At 34.6% G+C, this 22,041-nt stretch overlaps 1 protein-coding gene across 1 annotated transcript; it reads left to right on the top strand.

Annotated features, from left to right (window-relative positions):
- Positions 1 to 4,981: 4,981 nt before the first annotated feature.
- Positions 4,982 to 21,955, top strand: LOC117932754 (DEAD-box ATP-dependent RNA helicase 8-like). The gene is made up of 10 exons (XM_034854083.1): positions 4,982 to 5,415; positions 6,379 to 6,439; positions 8,976 to 9,210; positions 10,533 to 10,771; positions 11,168 to 11,419; positions 11,509 to 11,689; positions 13,520 to 13,612; positions 13,686 to 13,758; positions 13,869 to 13,976; positions 21,378 to 21,955. The coding sequence occupies exons 1-9, from the start codon at positions 5,183 to 5,185 to the stop codon at positions 13,945 to 13,947; spliced, it is 1,446 nt and encodes a 481-aa protein (XP_034709974.1). The 5' UTR covers positions 4,982 to 5,182; the 3' UTR covers positions 13,948 to 13,976; positions 21,378 to 21,955.
- The last annotated feature ends 86 nt before the right edge of the window (positions 21,956 to 22,041 follow it).

The raw sequence follows: 22,041 nt of genomic DNA on the forward strand, positions 1-22,041 counted from the left end.
TCATTTTCTTTCTATTCCATGTCTTTAAACAGGAATTTTTTTTTTTGTTTTTCTTGAACAAAACAACTCAAGAAAAATCAAAACTGAAAAACGGGAAAAATCATTTTTTTTTTCTTTCTCATTCCCCACTTTTCTCAGCATCCAAACGGGAAAAAAAAAAACTAACAATACATGATAAACAAAAAACTCAGATCTCATTCGAATAATAGAACTGAGAAACGGGAAGAAAAAAACACGGAGAACAATTGTTCTCTTATGGTTTTTTTTTGTTCTATAAACAGTAAAAAAAAAAGGAAAACAACATTTTTTTTATTCTCTAAAAAGTGTCATTTTGAGAACACAGAGAACGAGAAAAACAAAAACAACTTTCTCAACCAAACAAGTTTTTAGTGTTTTTTGTTTTCAAGAACATAAAACAGTTCTTAAAAACACCAACCAAACAGGCCTTAGGTTTCCAAAAATTATTTTATTCTAAAAGAGAACACCCTCCAAAGGCTGCCATGTGGCCATGTGGCCATGTGAGTTGTCCACATCATTCCTTTTACTATTTTACTTCTCGAAAATGTTTTCTAGTTTTGAAGGCTAATTTAAACTGTATTCATAAAACAACCCAAACGCGCCCTTGTTTACCTAGGTCAAATACCTTCGGAGCTAGAGAGACAGGCCTAGGCAAAATCATCAATTTTCAAGCTTTATTTATTATTATTTTTTAATTTTTGTTTTTAGAAATTAAAGTTTTGGGATCAGATTCAAACCCTAGTTTTTAATTATTTTTTTTTGATGAATTCACAAGGTCATTATTCAGAAAAGGTCGGGGTAGAAATCTTCACACAAACCCTAAATTTCAAAACCGAAATCCTAATTACCAACAACAACAGTATGTATTAAGATTCTCTTAACTGTGAAAAATAAAGTTCTGTTAGTTAATTAAACAATTGTTTTTGTATTTTTCTAAGAGAATGAGCTGGAATTAGTTACAGATTAGCTATAGATTAGTTACAGTACTCATTGTTTCTAACCTCCTATATCTAGAACCTTCCTACTCATATTTATAAGAATGATGAACGAGAACGAAACAGAGCACTATGTTTCTTATATTCGTCTCTGCTCTATTTTTTTTTTCATAATATGGTATCAGAGCAACTACTATTGCTCATCATACTTTGTTTTGTCTCATTTCATCACTGATGACTCGAGGAAGCATAGTCACTCTTGCTATCACCAGTGTTCCTAACTCATTGTCATCTATGGAAGATTCAACTAGTCCTTATTTCTTTCACAATTCAGATCATTCTAGTATTGTTCTCGTATCCCATCATCTCACTAATGCTAACTATAATACTTGGAATGGAAACATCAACATATTGTGAATGTTGCTCGGACTTAGCACTTTCAATCAAATTTATCTTTGCCTTATTGGAGTAATTGCATTCTCACAATTGTATATCTTATTAATTGCACTCTTTCACCGTTGTTGATCAACAAAACCCCATTTGAGTTGTTGTTTAAGAAGAAACCTTCATATTCTCATTTTAAAGCCTCTGGTTGTTTGTGCTATGCTTCCACTTTGAACCATTCTTGTATAAAATTTTCACCTTGTGTTATTAAAGTTGTATTCTTTGGTTACACATCTGGTTATAAAGCCTATAAACTACTTGACTTGTCCACCAACACCATTTTCATCTCCCGTGAGGTCATTTTTCATGAGTCAATGTTTCCTTTCCAAAATGATGACTCACAACCCTATCATTTTGATTTTTTCTCTAATCTTGTTATTCCACTTCATATTTCCATTTCTTCCAATAATTCAACAAATCCTTCTTCTAGTCCAATTTCATCATATTTTGATTGTCCCACCTAGTCTAGGAGAGCACCTTCTTACCTTCAAGATTATCATTGTTGCTTAGTTTCCCTTGCTTCGCAATCTACTTGCCACCCTTTATCTCAAGTACTTGATTACAATAAATTATCTACCCCTCACACATCTCTTATCAATGCCATTTCTTCCAATTTTGAGCCTACTACTTATTCTGAGGTGGCAGTTATTCCAGAATGGCAAGCAGCAATGTCTAGGAAATTGAGAGCTCTTAAGGAAAATGAGACTTGGTCATTGACCACAGTACCTATTGGTAAACACATTGTTGGATGCAAGTGGGTCTACTGAATCAAGTATCGAGCTGATAGAACCATTGAACGATATAAAGCCCGTTTGGTAGCCAAAGGCTACACTCATCAGGAAGGTGTTGATTACCTTGACACTTTTTCTCTCATTGCAAAATTGGTAACTATTAAGGTTCTTCTTTCTCTAACTATTGTTCATGGTTGGAGTCTCACTCAATTTGACGTCAATAATTCATTTTTGCATGGTGCATGAGGAAGTCTACATGTCTTTACCACTTGGTCTTCACCATGAGGGGGAGTCCTTATCTATAAACACTATTTGCAAACTTCACAAGTCCCTTTATGGGCTATAACAAGCATCTCGCCAATGGTTCTCTAAGTTCTCTAGTGTTCTTATCAGCACAGGTTTTAAACAATCAGCTTTTGACAATTCTTTATTCATTAAGATCAATGGTAATTCTTTCATTGCATTACTAGTTTATATTGATGACATTGTCATAGCAAGTAATAATCAAGAAAATGTGGATGAGTTGAAGAAGTTTCCCAATGGTTGTTTTAAACTTAAAGATTTAGGAAATCTGAAATATTTCCTTGGTCTTGAAGTTGATAGATCCTCTAAAGGAATTTTTGTTATTCAGCGGCACTATGCTTTGCAACTCTTGTCTGACACGAGATATCTTGGCTGCAAAACTAGAAAGACTCCTATAGATCCAAATGTTAAACTCTCACAAGATGAAGGAGATTTATTTGATGATCATTCTATGTATAGAAGAATGATTGGTAAATTGCTTTACCTTACAATAACAAGACTAGATTTATCATTTTCTATCAATCGGTTGAGTCAGTTTCTTGCCAAGCCTCGAACTCCTCATCTACAAGCAACATATCATGTTTTACAGTTTGTTAAATCTATAGTTGGTCAAGGTCTCTTCTATTCTTCTTCATCTGCCATTGAATTGAAAGCTTTTGTAGATTCTGATTGGGTTGCTTGTCCAGATACCAGGAGATCAATTAGTGGATTTTATTTTTTCATTGGTGATTCTTTAGTCTCTTGGAAGTCAAAGAAACAACACATTGTGTCTAGATCATCTGCTGAAGTTGAATACCGTTCCATGGCAAATGCCACTTGTGAATTAATGTGGTTGTGGTTGCTTTCCTTATTCAAAGATCTTTACATAAGTCATCTGCAACCAACATTGTTGTTTTGTGATAATCAAGCTGCCTTGCACATAGCAACAAATCCTGTTTTCCATGAGATAACAAAATATATTGAAATTGATTGTCACTTAGTAAGGGAAAAGATCCAAGATGACAGATTGAAAACACTTCATGTTTATTTTCAACATCAGGTAGCAGACCTATTAACAAAGGTTTTTCATCCAACATAGTTCACATTTCTACTTGGCAAGATGAGAACTCACAATATTCATTCTCCATATTGAGGGGGAGTATTAAGATTCTCTTAACTGTGAAGAATAAAGTTATGTTAGTTAGTTAAACAGTTGCTTTTTTATTTTTCTAAGAGAATGAGCTAGAATTAGTTACAAATTAGCTACATATTAGTTTCAGATTAGTTACAACATTTTTTGTTTCCAACCTCTTATATCTAGAACTTTCCTACTCATATATCTAAGGATGATGAATGAGAACAAAACAGAGCACTCTGTTTTTTTTTTTTTTGCTATGTTTCTTTTTCATAATAGTATGTTAGAGATCTCATAAAAATCTGAACAAAAAAAAATAATAATAAAAAATATGAACAAAAATTATCAATGGAATGAAGAGCTCATAAAAATATTCCAAAAAAATTCTAAAAAATTAATAAAAAGAAGTAATAATATACTTAATAACTAGTTTTGTCGAGGAAAATGATATTGTTACATATCAATTGTGATATTCAATAATAATATCATATAAGTTGATAAAAAATTAAAACATGATTTTTTAAAGGATAGACTCCATGCTAATCTAGACTGACATCTTATACAAATTATATTGTAATTAATTTTTTTAATACCAAAATAAAGACCCGTTTGGTCCATGACCATTTAGATATCATGATGTAAAATTTGCATAATATTGATTATAAATAAAATCATGTTAATTAAAAATAGTGATATTTGGTCAATAATAGAAATTATATTAATTTTTTTTTTATCTTTTATCTTCTATAATAATTTTTAAAAAATATTTATAAGTATATTTACAAAGTTTACATCTTACTTGGACATTATTATGATAATTTTATATTTATAATATCTAATTTGATAAAATTTAAATATGAAGGCTATGTTTGGTTCCCATCAAATTTGGAGAAAAATGTAAGGGAAAGAAAATATAAAGGAAAAGTAGAAAGAAATAAAAAGTAAATAAATAAAAAAAAGATTAAAAGTTGATGAATTATTTTTTTTGTTACTTCAAATTCATTTTATTTATTTTAACTTATTAATATAAAGATTAAATAATTTAAAAACACATAAATTTTTATTAGTTTTAATTATATTTGATTTTTTTTATATTTTTCATAGGACAATCAAATATGAAAAAATTATTTTTTTATATATTTTTTTCTTTTCTTAATATTTTTGGAAACCAAACATAACAGAAAAAATAATATATATATTAATTTTTTTTTCTTTGGATTTTAGTATTTAAATTTGAGATGCAGCCGACGTGTCCAAAATTAGGTTTTCGAAATGTTTTTAAGTAATTCAGGTTTCCAAAAATTATTTTGTTGTAAAAGAGAACACCTTCCGAAGGCTGCCACGTGGTTTATCCAATCATTGCTTTTAGAATTTTATGCTTTTCGAAAACATTTTCCAGTTTTGAAGGCTAATTTAAACCGCTTTCATAAAACAACCCAAACGCGCCCTTAGTCACCTAGGTCAAATACCCTCAAAGCTAGAGAAACAGGCCTGAGGCAAAATTTTCAAAACCCTAGTGAATTTGTTCGCACACGCTTGAAATCATCGATTTTCAAGTTTGATTTGTTTTTTATTTCTGTTTTTTGAAATTAGAGTTTTGGGATCAGATTCAAACCCTGGTTTTTTAAGCTGTTCTGATGAACCCACGGGGTCGGTATCCGCCGGGGATCGGCGACGGCCGGGGCGGAAATTTTCACTCAAACCCTAATTTTCAAAACCGAAACCCTAATTACCAACAACAACAGTATTTTCAGAGACCACCGATGCAGAATCAGCAGCAACAGCAGTGGCTGAGACGGATTCCAATTGCTACTGATTCGCCTGCGAATGAAGTTGAGAAGACAGTACAGTCCGAAGTCGTTGATTCGAGGTACATTTTTTACTCTTTTTAGGGGTTTCCCATGGTTTATAGGGTATTTTTGTGTACATTCACGGGAATGTGGGTTTTGGAATAAACGAGTCCGGAATTATTTTACAATGGAGCAGAAGTTCTGGCTTTTGGTGACTAATTAAGCGAAAGGAAGCAAAATCCTAAGATTAATCGGGTGGGTTTTAGTAGATTGGTTTGGGTCTTTAGCTTTCTTGGACTGGCGAATTGATTCGAGGGAAGCACTGCAGGGTTTTGTTCTTGTATCTGGGAAAGAGATAAGTGAATAATCTCCCACTACCAAGTTCATCAGTTGGTATTATCTGAAGTTCGTGTAGAAAGAAACTTTGAACAGAATGGCTGGTAGATCAAATTTGCTCCCTTAGAGATGAATTTGTAGGATTTCCAAGTCGCTGGTCCTCTTATGGGCTATCTCAAATCACAAGAGCTTTAATAGAGGATTCTGAGGTTGGGAAGCCATGTCATCTCTTTGGGACCCCAACACCTGGAATAAGTGCCCATTGGTGCGGATGGGGAGAGATGGTTACTAGAGATGAATGATGTGCTTATGTTTTGGTGATATTCCTCCATATTTTGCACAATCAATAATCTATTTTGATTGGTTTATATTTTAAATAATTCATTTTGATATTTACATGCAGAGAAACTTAATGTACTGAGACTTCTTGGACACCTTTTGAACTCTGAATTCTGGTTCAAAATTCCAACTTTTATTGTATATCATTTTTGTATTTTGGATCACGGTCTATCACATATTCTACATCATTTTAGTGTTTGCATTTTTATTCTTTATTTTCTGGTATTTTATGCTGTTAAGCGCACAGAAACATGTTGATGTAGTGTAAAAGATAATTATTTTGAAAGCATTTTTTTTACATATTTTATTAGACCTAAGATTGTTTGCTCTACTTGTGAACCAACCATTGATCATTTTTTGGTACTCAGTTCCCAAGATTGGAAGGCACAGCTAAGGGTTCCTCCACCTGATACTCGCTACAAGACAGAGGTGCCGTTTTTTTTTTATATAATATGCATTTTAAAGGATTTTTTTTTTTTTTTTGTTAAGAATCAAGCAATCATTCATCCAACTAAGATTTGATATTCAGAATGTGTCAGAATTCAAATGGTTTTACTGCATGCCCATGTTAATTATTGACTTTAACCTTTCTTATGAATCTTACATGGGTATTAGCATCTTATATCAAAGAGAGGTTGATTTTGTAAGATATTGTAGTTGCTTACTCTCATCGGTTGAAATATTTACCCTTTCACGTTTGAGGTAATCCCAGGTAACTGTGTGAAAAATAAAGTTTCTATTCAATGTGATTCACCAATCTTCTTCTGCAACAACTCCAAACCCTCCATGACAACTCAAGATGGAGCAATTATCTTATCAATAATCTTATTGACTTTATGGCTATCAATTTGATCCAGTGTATACAACTTCTGCAATCAATGGACTAAGTTCCCAATGGCTTCTTTCTCATCTTAGCAGCCACTCTTTTGTTCTCTCCTCTGGTTATCATTCCATACCTTTAAACACCCATCATTTTTCTATACAATTGGAGAGAAATGCATGGCAACCATTATGCCTGTGTTTGTTCATGCTAAAGATTGAATGCTTTCTTAAAAGACTTGACCCTATGAGGTTGGCTGGTTAAAAAGTGGGGTTAGGGCATTAGAAGCCTCTCTCTTCTGAATCGGGCCCTCCTTGGTTAGTGGAGCTGGAGAGAAGCTTCTAATGGAGATGTTTTTTGGAGGTAGATTATAGAGGGGAAAGGAAGGAGTGGGTTGACACCTTTGTGAAGTTAGAGGTGGTTATGGGGTTGGTGTTTGGAAAACTATTTGGAAGGGGTGAATTTTTTTTTTCGTTGACCTCCTTTGAAGTGGGTAATGCCGTAATGGCAGAAGGGTTAAGTTTTGGACAAATAGATGGCGTGCGGAGGAGCCCTTGTGTAATTTCTTTCCTTCTTTGTATGCATTGGCTTTGTCAAAGGAGGCATGGATTGCAGATTTGGGGGATGACACTAGAGGGTTGGGACATTAGATTTTGTGCTCACTAGGCACTTTAATGATTGGGAGTTGGACATTGTTGAGATTTTTTTTCTCCATGTTTGAGAAGGAAGTTAGTTAGAAGGGACGATAACGATAAGGTGGTGTGTAAAGATGTTGAAAAAGGATCGTTTTCAGTCAAATCTTTCTATGCGGCTTTAAAAGTGGGGAGGGAGGGTCCTTTTTCCATTGAACATTATCCAGAATTTGTGGGTCTCGTCTAAAGTGAGTTTTTTTGCATGGGAAGCTAGTTGGGGAAAAGTTTTGACTTCCAATAATCTCTAGAAGAGAGGGAGACCACCGATGAATAAATGTTATCTTTGCAAATTGGATGGGGAATCTATTGATCACTCACTTCTTCTATGCTCCAAAGCAAGGATTCTATGGTACTTATTGTTTTCCTTATTCAATGTAGATTAGGTGATATATTCTTCAGTGAAAGATACATTTTTAAGTTGACATAGTTCATTTGTGGGGAAGAAAAGGAAAAATGTGTGAAAAGTTATCCTCCTTTGCACCCATTAAGGTAACATAGTTGGTCAAGGTGAACACTGGGAAGTGTGGCCCTAGTAAGTGACATATAGTCCTGGGTTCGAATCTTGCCACTGATGATACCATGAATTTACTTGGTGCTGGTTGTTGCAGGGTGGTCAGCACCGCGAGGTTTGAGTCCCCATAGAGAGTCCTAAGGGCTTGACCATAAAAGATTCCTTGGTCATAAAAAAAAAACAAAGGTTATCCTCATTTTTTAGACAATTTGGCGAGAACACAATCAAAAAGATCTTTTGAAGATAAGGAACAAAATGACCAAATGATTTTTTTTTTTTTGATAAGTTCAAAATGACCAAATGATAAAACTCTCATGTAATCTTTTAGCTTGGGTTAGCATGTACTTAAAGTGAAGGCTCAATGCCTTTGTTTGATTTTGTAGAGTGCATGGGGTCTTGTTGAGTGTCAGAGTGTTTTTTGTGCTTTTTCTTTTGAGGCTTTGCTTTAGGTGCTCCTATACATCCTGAGTACTATGGTGTAGCTTTTCTTTTACTAGTTTATACATACCTTTATTTACCTTTCAAAATTTGAGCTGCCTACCTTACACCTTAATTTAGAAATATTGACTTTTTTCTTGTTCTTTTATCCCTCCATTTTATTTATTTCTAAGGACTATTAGTAAAACTGGTGGAGTATATTCCATCTTGATCATTGTATTTTTAGTACAGACATAATTCAATATAAAACCAATTTCACCTCTCTCATTGGTGCTATGCGACTCTAGACCACTCAAAAATTCAGGAAATAATTTGCCTATTTGCAGTGTTTACCATCATTATGCTAGGGAATTCAGTGGCTTGATCCTTATCAAAGCATCTCTATATAAGTTGTCCTGTTACCTGGGATTGTGGGGTGCTATTGTACTTGAATAGTATTTGGTTGGAAACTGAATTCCTTTTATATTAGTTTTAATTATTTTTTCCCCTCCTTTTGCATTACAGGATGTAACTGCTACAAAAGGAAATGAGTTTGAAGACTATTTTCTGAAACGGGAACTACTCATGGGGATATATGAAAAGGGATTTGAAAGACCTTCTCCCATCCAGGAAGAAAGTATTCCGATTGCTTTAACTGGAAGTGATATTCTTGCTAGAGCTAAAAATGGAACTGGGAAAACAGCTGCCTTTTGCATTCCTGCATTGGAAAAAATTGATCCAGATAATAATGTAATTCAAGGTATTGACCTCTGACATTTGATTGGTGTTATGCCAGTATATCTTATCTAATAGAAAGAAATATGATAGTTTCAATTCAGCAGTTGTATTAATCATGTGATGTTTGGAATGCTTTTTATACTTTTAAATGGAATGACAAGTATTATAGTCTCTGATATCTAAAATGTATGTATGGTATGTTTTGTGTGTGAGCAAGAGATCCATTATGCGGTACATAGATGTTAACATATTCTAATATATTGACACATATATATTTATAAAATTCTTTATATTTATATTCTCTTCATGCCTTTCAAGAATATATGCACTGTAATATGGAACGTTGGCGAAGCCATGATTTGGCATTAAAGGTAAATGATATTCTTCAGTTACTTTAATTGGTTTTTTGTTTTCAAAGTATACTAGGAAAGTTGCTTTCTTTCCCCCCACCCTGCTCTCTCTCTATCTCTCGACATCATGGGAAGATGAATTATAAGCTCAATCCTGTTCAAACTTCTAGTCTCCATCTGTACTAATAAGTAATATGTTGCATTTATTTTTGAGAGTTTGTGTACCTAAAAATTTTGAATGGATGAATGCAGAGGATGTTTGTACACAAGAATAAAGCGAAGTTAAAACATAAAAGAGACCTTGAGGTTTTTATGAGGCTTTTTTTTGGATGGTATGAAAGCTCAGCAGTTTTGATATTTGTATAACTGTGGCTATTTTAGGTCAGCATCATGAATCCTACTTCTATCTTTTTATGCAAGACATAAATGTTAACCAGTGTTAATATGATTATGGGTAAACTTGAATTCTTATTATCAAGGTTTTGCTTATGACTAATTTTTTTTTTTTTTTTTTTTGAGACATAGGGAAAGTCAACTTACTTTGATTTATGAATGTTTGTTCGTAATCTTACCTTTTTTTTTTTTTTATGTTTCATTGTAATTATTTTAAACATTCAAATATATATTTTTATTTAACATCAATATCATGTGTCCATTGGCATATCAATTTTGGGTATCTTTAAGTTGACATAAAAAATGTTGCTTGTTGCTGGTCTGATATATCAGTGCATTCTTTCCTAGCAACTCTATGCTGTGTAGCATAACCTTTCTTACAGCCTCATACGTACTTTTGTTTGAGTTTTGATTATTGGTTTAAAGCCAGGATGCATATCTCTGCTTCCTTTATGTATTTGTATTCATATCCAAGATGTGGATGATTACTTGTGAATTTCACATCATTGTTGAACATGTGTGGTTTTATTCTGTATCAAATATTTATTACACCTCTGTTATTTGATGGTTCATGGGCCTATGATTTATGCTTTTAACGCAGTTGTTATACTTGTTCCAACAAGAGAGCTTGCTCTTCAGACATCACAAGTGTGCAAGGAACTTGGGAAGCATTTGAAGATTGAAGTCATGGTCACCACAGGAGGAACTAGTTTGAAGGATGACATCATGCGTTTGTATCAGCCTGTACATTTGTTGGTTGGAACTCCTGGAAGAATTCTGGATCTCTCTAAAAAAGGAATATGCATTTTGAAGGATTGTTCCGTGCTTGTTATGGATGAGGTAGAGTATTTCTGATACATTCTAAACTCCATAACTTGGTAAGCATATTAAAAAAAAGAAAAAAAAGCCTCCATAACTAGGTAAACTTATCCAATGGTGTTTCGTGTAACTTTTTCTCCTTTTTTTTTTTTTTTTTCCCTTTTACCCATTTTTGTTGCCTCCATAAGTCTACAAGACCACCTCACATCAGTGCAAATAACCCTTAGTTAACAGTAGTTGAATAATTTATGATTTGATATCCGTGATTTAACAGTAATAACCCTTGGACCACCCCAGTACAATTGCTTTTACTAATCAGAAAAATATATCTGTGATTTAATATTTGTTGTAATCTGCTTGGCTTTGACAAGAAAAATTTGTGTATCTTATACTGTACATGCCTCTGTCGTCATCCAGGCTGATAAGCTGTTGTCTCCAGAGTTTCAACCTTCAGTGGAGCAACTGATTCGTTTTCTTCCTCAGAATCGGCAAATTTTAATGTTTTCAGCGACATTTCCTGTGACTGTCAAGGATTTTAAAGATAGATATCTGAAAAAGCCTTACGTTATTAATCTCATGGATGAGCTTACTCTCAAGGGTATCACTCAATATTATGCTTTTGTGGAAGAAAGACAGAAGGTTCACTGCCTAAACACTCTTTTCTCTAAGGTTTGACCTGAACTAAAGAATATAACATTCATGACAACTCCTTTCCCCTCCTCTTTATGAAATTGATACATTTAGTAGTTTATTTTCAGCTTCAAATCAATCAGTCGATAATTTTCTGCAACTCTGTCAATCGGGTTGAACTGTTGGCTAAAAAAATTACAGAGCTTGGTTATTCGTGCTTCTATATTCATGCTAAGATGCTGCAAGATCATCGAAACAGAGTATTTCATGACTTCCGTAATGGTGCATGCAGGAATCTGGTCTGCACTGGTATGTTTTTGATGCCTTAAGATTTCTATTTGCTTAAAAACTTTGCTTGTTAATGTTCATTAATATTGATCTGATGTTGGATGTCAGATAGTTGGTTTCTCTTTGTTCAAACATTTAAATGGTGAAATACTTGACATTAATCATCAATGTTTGGGCAACCTAAATTGTAGGAACATGTCACACAATCTGCATATAAGGGGTGCTACAGTGGCCCTCAAATCCCTTCTTTGGGTTCTGAAAGTGGATGTCCATACCATCAACAAACTGAAATTTTACAATCTGTCTTCTGAAATTATCAAATAAACATTCTTCTTATTCATCTTCCCAATCCTCTGTTGGTTTTTTATTTTGGAATTTCTAAGCTGTTATTGGTTCCAATGTTCCAAGTCCCAGGTTTTTTAAAATTTTCATTGAATAAAGTTCAATGAATTATAGTTGAACTAGTGGTTCTTAACAGCTTGAGAAACTGATCCATATCTTGGCTTATTTGAGGTTCTAAACATGTCAAAGCTTTTTGGCTGTTTTCATTTGAGTTAGGTTCTGACCCAGACAATTTTGGTATGTACCTGAAAGCATGGTTTTGAACTTAATAGAAATCAATGATTTTTTTTTTTACTTGCATAGTGAGAAAAGTTCAACCAAATACAGAATCAAATTGATTCTTGGTTTCAAATTCAAATGAAGTTCCACTAACTTCTGGTTCTTGCCTCTTATTTTACTGTTGCATTGAAATATTGATTTATTCCCCTTTCTTATGTCTCTTTGTATATAAAAATAGAAATCCTAATTTTAATACAAATAGAAATGCTTCTTATCCTCTATTTCTACACCTAGAATAAACTTGAAATGAATAGTCCTGATCCTCATTATTTTTCTTCCTCGTTCCTATTCCTCTTGTGTGGAGCTATATTGCATGGGTTCAGATGTGGGTGCTAGGCATGGATGTGTCTAGGAGTTTGAACCTTCACATCTCCTAAGTTTTAGGTGTGAGACTCAACTAGAAAGGATCTCAATAATGTATATAGATACTTGTATATGACAAAATGAAAGGGGGGAAAAAGGAAAATGGGTTAGAAGTTAATCATATGCAAAGATATCCTTAATAAAAGCTCCTTCGTTTTCTCTCTTATTGCTAAATATTCTCATAATTCCAACAAACTCTTTTCTTTCTTAGATGTGACTATTAGTAAGGACATTGAAAGGAAAACAATCAATTAAGAATCAAACAGAAGGGGATGAGCCCTCAATCCAAAGTGTAAAAGTTCTTTTGTTTGTCTTCTTTGGCCGGAATCGAAGTTGTTTATAAATGATGCTCATTCAACTCTTTTCAGTTTTTTCGATTGGTTGTGATCTTGTTGAGGGTGGTGTTGCTTAAGCCTTCCTTCTTTTGTAGCTTTGGCTTTTGGTGGTGGGTGTAAATGTTCTGTATACCGTGGGTTGCTCTTTTGGCGACCCTTTTTAATATATTTTTCTTCTAATCTATCAAAAAAAAAAGGATCAAATAGATTAGTGGTAGCTAAACAGGTGTATCCTGCAAGGATCTCATATCCACATCCGTATCATGCCATGTTGTCACGGATCACTAAGTTGAAGAGTCAAAGTTCCACGAATGTGGGGATGCCCTTCTTTTCCCTTTTGTATCTCCCTTTTCTTTTAATAAAATTGTTTCTTTGAGAAAATTAGTGACATGCTACTTGCTTGTCATAGTTTTTACCAGTTGAAAAAATTCATATAGTTGGCAACAATGTGATGCATTGGTAAAAGCTAATTCTTTTGAAATTCCGAGTTGTGCAGATTGGCTAATTCTTTTGAAATTCTGAGTGTCCACAGATTTGTTTACAAGGGGGATAGACATTCAGGCAGTCAACGTTGTCATCAATTTTGATTTTCCTAAGAACTCTGAAACATATCTGCACAGGGTATGTTGACTTCATTCTTAAAATTTGGATGGTGTCTTTTGTTTTGTCCTAATGGTTGTCGGGTTTCTCATATTCAGGTGGTCGTTCTGGAAGGTTTGGACACCTTGGCCTGGCAGTTAATTTAATAACTTATGAAGACCGTTTCAACTTGTATGTATCTGGTTGCTCTACCTGTCAAAAAGTAGTGCCTCCTAGCTGATTATTGGAATGTCATGTTTGCTTTGTCCATATATCAGAAATATTCTTGTTTGTTCTTCCAGGTATAGGATCGAGCAGGAACTTGGGGCTGAAATAAAACAAATTCCTCCACACATAGATCAGGCTATTTACTGCAGGTGACTTGAGATGAAGTCCTGCCAGCTGCCAATGTGAGTAAAACAAACATTTGACTATATTTACTTGCCATCATCTGATTTATGCGCTGAATATCTAAGATCTTTACATATTCTGATGGAGAGGTTTCAGATTTGATCCCATATACCAAAAACAAGTTGTCAAAGATATGTTTATTTATAAATGTGTAATTATGTGCTTTCATCGGTAAGTTTTGTTTTACTATATATTTATGGTGATTTTCATTTAAGTTCCTTGTTTTAAGTAGTCTTTTACCTGGTTCAGATTTTGTGACAATTGCATTTGTCTTGTGCACATGGATGCACAAATTGAGATGGGATTGTCAAATAAGTGGAAATGGCACATCTGTTATATCACTTGACTAACCAAGAAAAATTGAATAATAAAAGTGAAGAAACAATTTCTGAAACCTGTATGACTCATATGTTGATGAGACCAGATTCGTATTGAAACTATTGGGAGGCTTCATGGGGAAAAGATCCTAACTATTGATGTTATTATGAGAAGATGGTTGGTGGCCAATACATCAAGTCTTTATAAAGCCAGGGAGGAATTAGCAAACCACATTCTTATCTATTGTGATAGAATCAGAAAGATGCGGGACATGTTATTAGCAATCTTTGGGCTATAGTGGGTATTTCCAGATTCTTTGAAACAGCTCCTTTTCATTTGGAAGGTGAAGGGCTTGGACAAAAGACACAGGTGTGGATTACGGCTTCTCTTTGTTTGTTTTGGTGTGTGTGGTGGGAAAGAAACAAAAGGATCTTTGATGGGGAAGAGCTCAACATCTACAAACTGGCAAAAAACCCTTATGAGGTCTCTTTTGAAATCGTCTGAAGCCTGTTGGAGAGGGAATGTGTTTCTCTGTTGGATTTTTATTGATAATTTGAACTACAGATAGTGGTTTTTTCTGTTCTTGTCTTTGGTGCTGATTTTATTTTTATTTTTGGGTTGTTGTTGTCATCATCTAGGTGGCTTAGCTTGTATACTCCTTGCCTACATAGATGATTGATGCTTTTTAATATATCTTTTTGTTTACCAACAAAAAAAAAGTATAAAAATTTATTTTTATTTTTGGGTTGTTGTTGTCATCATCTAGGTGGCTTAGCTTGTATACTCCTTGCCTACATAGATGATTGATGCTTTTTAATATATCTTTTTGTTTGCCAACAAAAAAAAAGTATAAAAATTAATTGAATGCTGATTTTGGTGAGATTTCATTTTACTTATTTTAAAAATTAGAAGTTGTAAGAAGAGGGGTTTTCCCCTTGGCTAGAGCATGATGTGTTTGCTGATCTGATACCTTAAAATATATAGATGGTATGGAGAAAAAATAATGATGGGTGTGAAAGTTGTAGATGGGCTGTGGAATCCGCATCTTTTCATTGACTTGTAGTGAGTGATGATACAACTATAAGGGAGAGAGTCAAGAAGTAGGTACAGGAGATAATTACACAGGTTGTTATGATTGAAATAATTCAATTTCAAAGAGTAGACTTAAGCTTGATTCCTTTACATGCCCTTGCAAGAGATTTCTGTTGTGAATGCTGATCTTGGAATGTAAAACTTTGAAAAAGCTGGTGAGATAATCCTTTTGTGAGCAAATCAACCAGTTGATTAAAGGTTGAAATATGATGAAGTATAAGATTCTTCTGTGCTACCTTGTTGCAGGAAAAATGTAAATTAATTTCAATGCAGTGTGATACTAAAATAAAAAAACGAGATCTGATGTTATGTAAGTGTCATCCACTTCATTATACAAATCAAAGAAAGTTTGAGAAAAAATAGACAGTATATAACTTCTATTGATGTTGAAGCTACAACTGACTTTTAGCTTCAGCAGAAACCAGACCATGTTCCTTGTAGTACAGACTATATCCACATAATTTCAGTGAATGTGAAGCTACAGCTTGATATGTAGTTTCAGCAGAAAAAGTGGCAACTGAAGCATTTGTGGACTCATGATCATCCGGACATCTAGCCTGTTGGCATTAGAAAAGGTGACAAATGGCAGTGAGAATGAGCTTTGAAAGCCTAGGCCAAAACTCAAAAGTTTCTTGCAATTGATGCTCAATAAGCTTTGTATCCTATCAAAGGAGATTGGACAAGGCATAACGGGCAACTTTGTTTATAACGAAGGCAATCTTTGGCCTTGTTGGAGTAAGGATATTCCCTGGCATCATGCCACCAACAGTACTCCAATATTCAGTGCCATCCATAATGAGATATTGAGATCAACCAATAGTGAAACATTGTGCTGTTGTTTTTCATGGGTGACTATCAAAAGAAGTCTTTCATGGTCGCATAGGAGTGTTGGGTGGTTGTGCCAAATTTTTTATATTTTAGGTGTGCTACTTTTATTGGGTTCCTTGCTTAGCCAATCAAGTGGTAGACCTTTTAGCCAAAAAAGAGCCAAATATTTGGTGTCTTCCGTTGGCCTCTTTGAGTTGTAATTAGTATTGTTTTGGTTCACTCTTAGATTTTTGTACTTTCTTAGTTGTCCAACTTGTATCACTTCTGTTCTGGGAGTTTCTCCTTTTGTTTGATTTGCTTTGTATATTGTGGAAGGATGTCTTGTCCTTAAGGTGGAAAATTGATAAGTGAAAAATGGTCTTGGTATCAATCTTTGTGATAAATAAATAATAACACCACAACCTTGATATATAAGAAGTGTCAAGAGTTTTGAGCTTTTGACACCATAGTTGATCAGAAGGCAAGCAGCTGAAGTAGTGATATGTAGCTTCTGATCCTTTTTTGGGGTTATGAAAGTCTCTTTGATTCTCGGTATTTGGTTTGCTAATATCCTTTTAGGGAAGGGATAACATCTGTCCTTGATTTTATGGAATAGTTGGGGTGGGCTGTTGAATCCTCCTTCCCCCCCCCCCCCCCTTTATGGTCTTTCCATTTCTCTTCTTCCTAAACCTTTTTGAGGTTGTCACTGCATACTTTCATGATACTGTTTTTGGCCTCTTTTGAGCACTTTAATATACTCAATTTTTTCCTTGCATGGCTTCTTGAGATGCAAGTTGTTGTATAGCTGAAGATAAACATGTGGGTCCTATCATACTTAACTAAAGGGACAACTTTGGGTAGTAGTGGTGCTAAGGGATCAGAAAGGTAGGCTGGTATAGATATGTGCCGAAGATGAGAGGTTTCTTGTTAAATCTTTCAATTGCGAGCCGGATATGAATGTTCTTCCTCTGCAGATGGTGAAATTTTTTTCTGACAATGGAGCAGATCAGGAGAAAAGTTAGTCTCTAGCTAGTTGTTGGTGTTTATGTAGGAAAGATGAGGAGTGGACTAACTATTTGTTAATATGTTGTGGTAGTTATTCTTTTCCTCCCCCGCCCTCTTTTTGTGTGGGCATTTCCTGGGTGCTTTTAGGTTGGTGAGTGAGGTTTTACAAAGGTAGAATGGGAGCTTTGTAGGTAGAAGTGTAAGAAGGTTTTTTTTTTTTTTCCTTTTTGTGTGGCCATTTCCTGGCTGTTTTTAGGTTGGTGAATGAGGTTTTACAAAGGTAGAATGGGACCTTTGTAGGTAGAAGTGTAAGAAGGTTCAGTTAACAACCCTATTGTGATGTGGTTGGAGTGAAATTGCAAAAATTCAAAGGCTTGAAGCATTTGGTTCACTAGCTAAAGAAGTCTTTATTTGGTCTCTCTTGCTTTGGTTTAGAAAGGTTGTGCAGGGAACTTTCATTTCTGCTTGATTTTATTGGTTGGATGGGATCCTCTTAAGGGGGATGTTGGTCTAGTCTTTCCTCGTGTAGAATATTAGAAGTTGTGATGCGGATGCTTTTATCATAACCCCTTGTTGGGTGCTTGCCTGTAGCCAGGTGGAGCTATGCTTTTGCATCTTTAATCTTTTTTTTCTTCTTTTTTTAACCCAAGCCAAAATGATGTTGTTTGACCCTCAAATTTTGTTTTTTGTGTTTTTTGTTATCTTAAAAGAAGAGTAAAAATGACGTCATTTTGCTTTGCTTAAAAGCTAAGTTAAAGGTTAGAACAGTGCCTCTTGGTTAACCCACCTCAATTTCTATTTTTGTGTTTTATTTTTTAAAAAAGAAGAGCAAAACGACATTGTATTGCTTAACATTAAGGTAGAACAATGTCATTTGGTTAACCCTTATTAAAGAAGAAATCCTTGGTCTTGGACTTACGCCTAGGTGAAGAAGAAGAAGACGCATGAAGAAGAAAAAGAATAAGTCTTGTAAATTGGGTTAGGGTGTTTATAGAGGATCATACTTTGTCTATGATTGATTTTTATAGAATGGCTATATGTCTAGTTAGGGGAAAGGCTTTTTGTCTTCTTTGCCTAGTTTCTTGGGCGTTCTAATTGTATACTTCATGTGTACTGTTTTCGCCGCTTCTAGGCGCCTCTAATACAAACTCTATTTACCTATCACAAAAAGACAAAAGAAGGAAAAAGAATAAGAAGATACATGGAGAAGAACATGACGAAGAAGAAACACATGAAAAAGAAGAAGAGTAAACACATTGAGTATATTGAAAGCTTGGTCTATGACTTGTGACTTGTGCCTAAGGCCCAAGAAGGTCTTTGTGCTACAAGTGTGTTGCTTCTTGTGTATTTCTTTGTACTTGGGTTGCACCCTTTTTTGTAGTTGCTATTTTAATAAATTTTTTGTTACTCAATGAAAAAGTTAATAAAAGAGAAAGGTGCAGTGGTATCTCAAAGCATAAATGGTAGGAGCAACATAATGTATCCAATGCTCAATATGACAAGTAATAAAGCCTTGACCTATGACTTGTGACTTGTGCCTTTGCCCTCAAAAGGCCTTTGTGCTTTAAGTGTGTTGCTTCTTGTACACTATAATTGTACTTAGGTTGTACCTATTTTTCTAGCTGTTATTTTAATAAAATTTTCTTTACCCAATAAAAAGAAGTTATAAAAGGGGAAAGGTGTAATGGTCTCTTGATGCATAAATGGAAGGCACAATCTATCACATCCAATACTCTCTATGACAAGTAATACTGCAGCTTTGCAATGATGCAATGGTCAATCTTATAGAACTAGATATGTCGTTGGCACAAGTGATGTGTTCAGGAAAAATATTTAAATTCATGTTGAATAATGTATGATATATTAAAATTCCAAGAGCCAAAAAATTTGGAAGTGAAAAGAAACAAAATAAAGTGAGTATTGGTTATAAGCCTATAAACATGGAATAATTCTTCAAAAGCAATTATAAAATAGTTCCATAGGTAGTGATTGTACTGTTGAGCAATGACCCATACCATGTGGGAAACTTTGGTTTGAATTTTCAAGATAAAAAATAACTGGAGAGAACTTCATCTTGCTAATTAGAATAAAAGAAGCTACCTCATGTAGCACAGAGGGGAGAGGAGCTTTGTCTCCCAAAGAATCTTAGTTTTTAAGGGATTGTAACCTTGGATGGAGAGAATTGAATAAAACAAGGGTACCTGGAGTTTTTATAGCACTCGTAAGAAATTGATATCAAGATGGAGAGGTGTTGTAACCTTTCAATAATTTGAGATTAAGATTGAGAGTACCTATAAGCCTCTTAACTATGGAATAATCCTTGAAATGAAATTGTGCAATAGCAATTGTACATGTGTGCATGGGTTGGGGAAGTATGAGTTTGAATTTTGGGCATAAAAAATGAAAGGAGAAAGAGCTTTGTCTTGCAAAATAGAGCATAGGAAAGCTTCTTCCTGAAGATAGTCAAGAATCTTGGTCTCACAAAAATCTTTAGAGAAAAGTAGGCTTTGTTAGGGTGGTCTTCGATGAAAAGAGAAAAAAATTAGTGCTCCTTGAATTGTCATCACCCTTTAAGGAATTGGGATCAAGAGTTGTCATGTTACAAGTTAAGAGAGATCTCAAGAGAAAAATCACCGTGACTTTGTAACCATCAAGATTGAGATTGATCGAGATCCATCCAAACAGATTAAGAGAGATCCATATAAATTTTGTGTCTATGTCCATATGTAGGGAAGGGGATGGGGGAATCACCTTGAGTCAAGATCAAGATTGATTATGAGCCATTTAGAGAGTGGTTGAGAGAGATTTTATTGGGAAATCAAGATCTAGATTAATGCAAAGGTTGTGAGATAGAAAGGGGAAGATTGATAGGGAGGGGAGAGAGTGAACTGCCTTGAATTTTCATATTGCATCAAGATCAAGTGCCATCTAGGGAGAATCGAGAGCCATCTGATGGAGCCCTGAGGAGAGATATGAACATCATTTCTAGTTGTAGCAAAGATTTTACATGTTAGAGGTGCAGTAGAAGACATCAAGGGATGGAGGGAACTGCCTTGGATTTTCATATGCATAAAGATCAAGATTGACCAAGAAAGGTTGAGAGATATGTAGTTGGGAAACCAATATCTAGATAAACGGAGAGCCATCAAGATAGTGGAAAAATGGATAGGGATAGGGAGTTTAGTGGTGATGAGATTTAACTTGTTAGAGGTTAGGAGAAATTGAGAGGAGGATGCCAAAAGAGGTCAAGACAGATTTCTCATTGAGAAATCAGGATATAGATTCATTGTGAGCCATCAAAAGAGAGGGATGAACAAGGTGTGTGGTGGTAGTGAGATTGAACTTGTTAGAGTTTGAGAGTAATCTTAAGAGGAAATCACATTGGATTTTCATAAGGTTTGGGTGATCCAGATTGGGATTTGATTGAGAGTACTTGAGAGAGAGCCCATCAAGAATTGAGATCGAGAGCCATCCTTCAACCATTAGGAGGGAGAGCTTATTGAGAAATTGAGATTGAGATCGATCAAGAGTCATCTTTCAAGAAATTCAGATCAGTCTTTGCAACTCTTCAAGAAATCGAGATCAAGATCGATTGGGAGCTATCAAAAAGAGAAATTGAAAAAACCCTGATTGAGAGCCACCCTTTAACAAAATCAATATCAATATTTTTAATCTTCCAAGAAATCAAGATTCAAGAAGAGCCATTGAGATAGGCAGCTAATTGAGAAATTGAGGTCAAGATTGATTGAGAGCCATCCTTTCTAGAAATCAAGATTGAAATTGATTGAGAGCCATCTAAAGAGATGTGTAGGGAGGGAGGGAGGGGAAGAGAGAGAGAGCTTAATGGTCTGTTTGATTACCTTTGAGTAATTTTATGTCTTAGATAATCAAGTGTTCTTTTCATTTTTTTTTTAATTTCTATTTTATTTTCATTTTTGTGAGCATGTGTTTCAGGGTTGGTATCTTTGATGAATCTTCCATTTACTGTCTTGACTCCTGATACATTTGGCATATTTTTTTATCCCATTTGCATTCTTTTCAAGCTTGAAATGTATTTTACTCAAGAATCTGAAATACACATCTTCCAAATCAGTGCAATTCATCTCACCAGTTCACCATTAACATATATTTACATTTTTGTTATGGCAAAATGTTAAGTAAGTTTCTTGTGTTCTCAGGGTAATGGAAGCTGCTTGATGATGACAGGGCGCTTTTACGAATGTGTTGCGCTGCATGTAACATTACAGGCTTCTGGCTCCCTTTGGTCCGAATACTTTCTGCCACAATTGGCTTTAAGAATGCTAAGGAGAAAAAAGGGAGAAGGAAAAACAATATTTATGGATCAAGGAATGAGCCACTGGTTTGGTTTGTGGATTCAGACTTGGTGAAATCATCTCCTCAGTGTTATTTGCACTTAGGGCCGATGTTATTTACTTTTAGTTTTGATTATTTGGAAAAAGAAAAAAAAAAGGAAAAAAAAAAGAAAAAAAAAAAAAGAAAAGGAAAAAAAAAGGCCTTTGAACAAGACATTTTGAGCATTTATTTAGTGTAGTGGGATTTTAGAATTACCTTCCACCTAGTTTCACTCATACCTGTGATTCGTCCAATTATTGAAGTATTTACCACTAAGGTTTTCAGTTCTTTTTCCACCCCACCCCCCTTTTTTAGCAGGGCAATATTCCAGTTTCTAGTTTCTGTTATCTTGTGATTCTTCAATTATTGAAGCTTTTTTTATGTTAATTTTGTGGTCATGGTAGGTTTTTGTGTTGAGGAGATGAAGTTTTGGCCTTTAACAGGAACTAAATTATCGATAAGAAGACCATCTGCGCCATCTGGTTCTCG

This window comes from Vitis riparia, chromosome 2 (genome assembly GCF_004353265.1).
Source record: "Vitis riparia cultivar Riparia Gloire de Montpellier isolate 1030 chromosome 2, EGFV_Vit.rip_1.0, whole genome shotgun sequence".
NCBI lineage: Eukaryota > Viridiplantae > Streptophyta > Magnoliopsida > Vitales > Vitaceae > Vitis > Vitis riparia.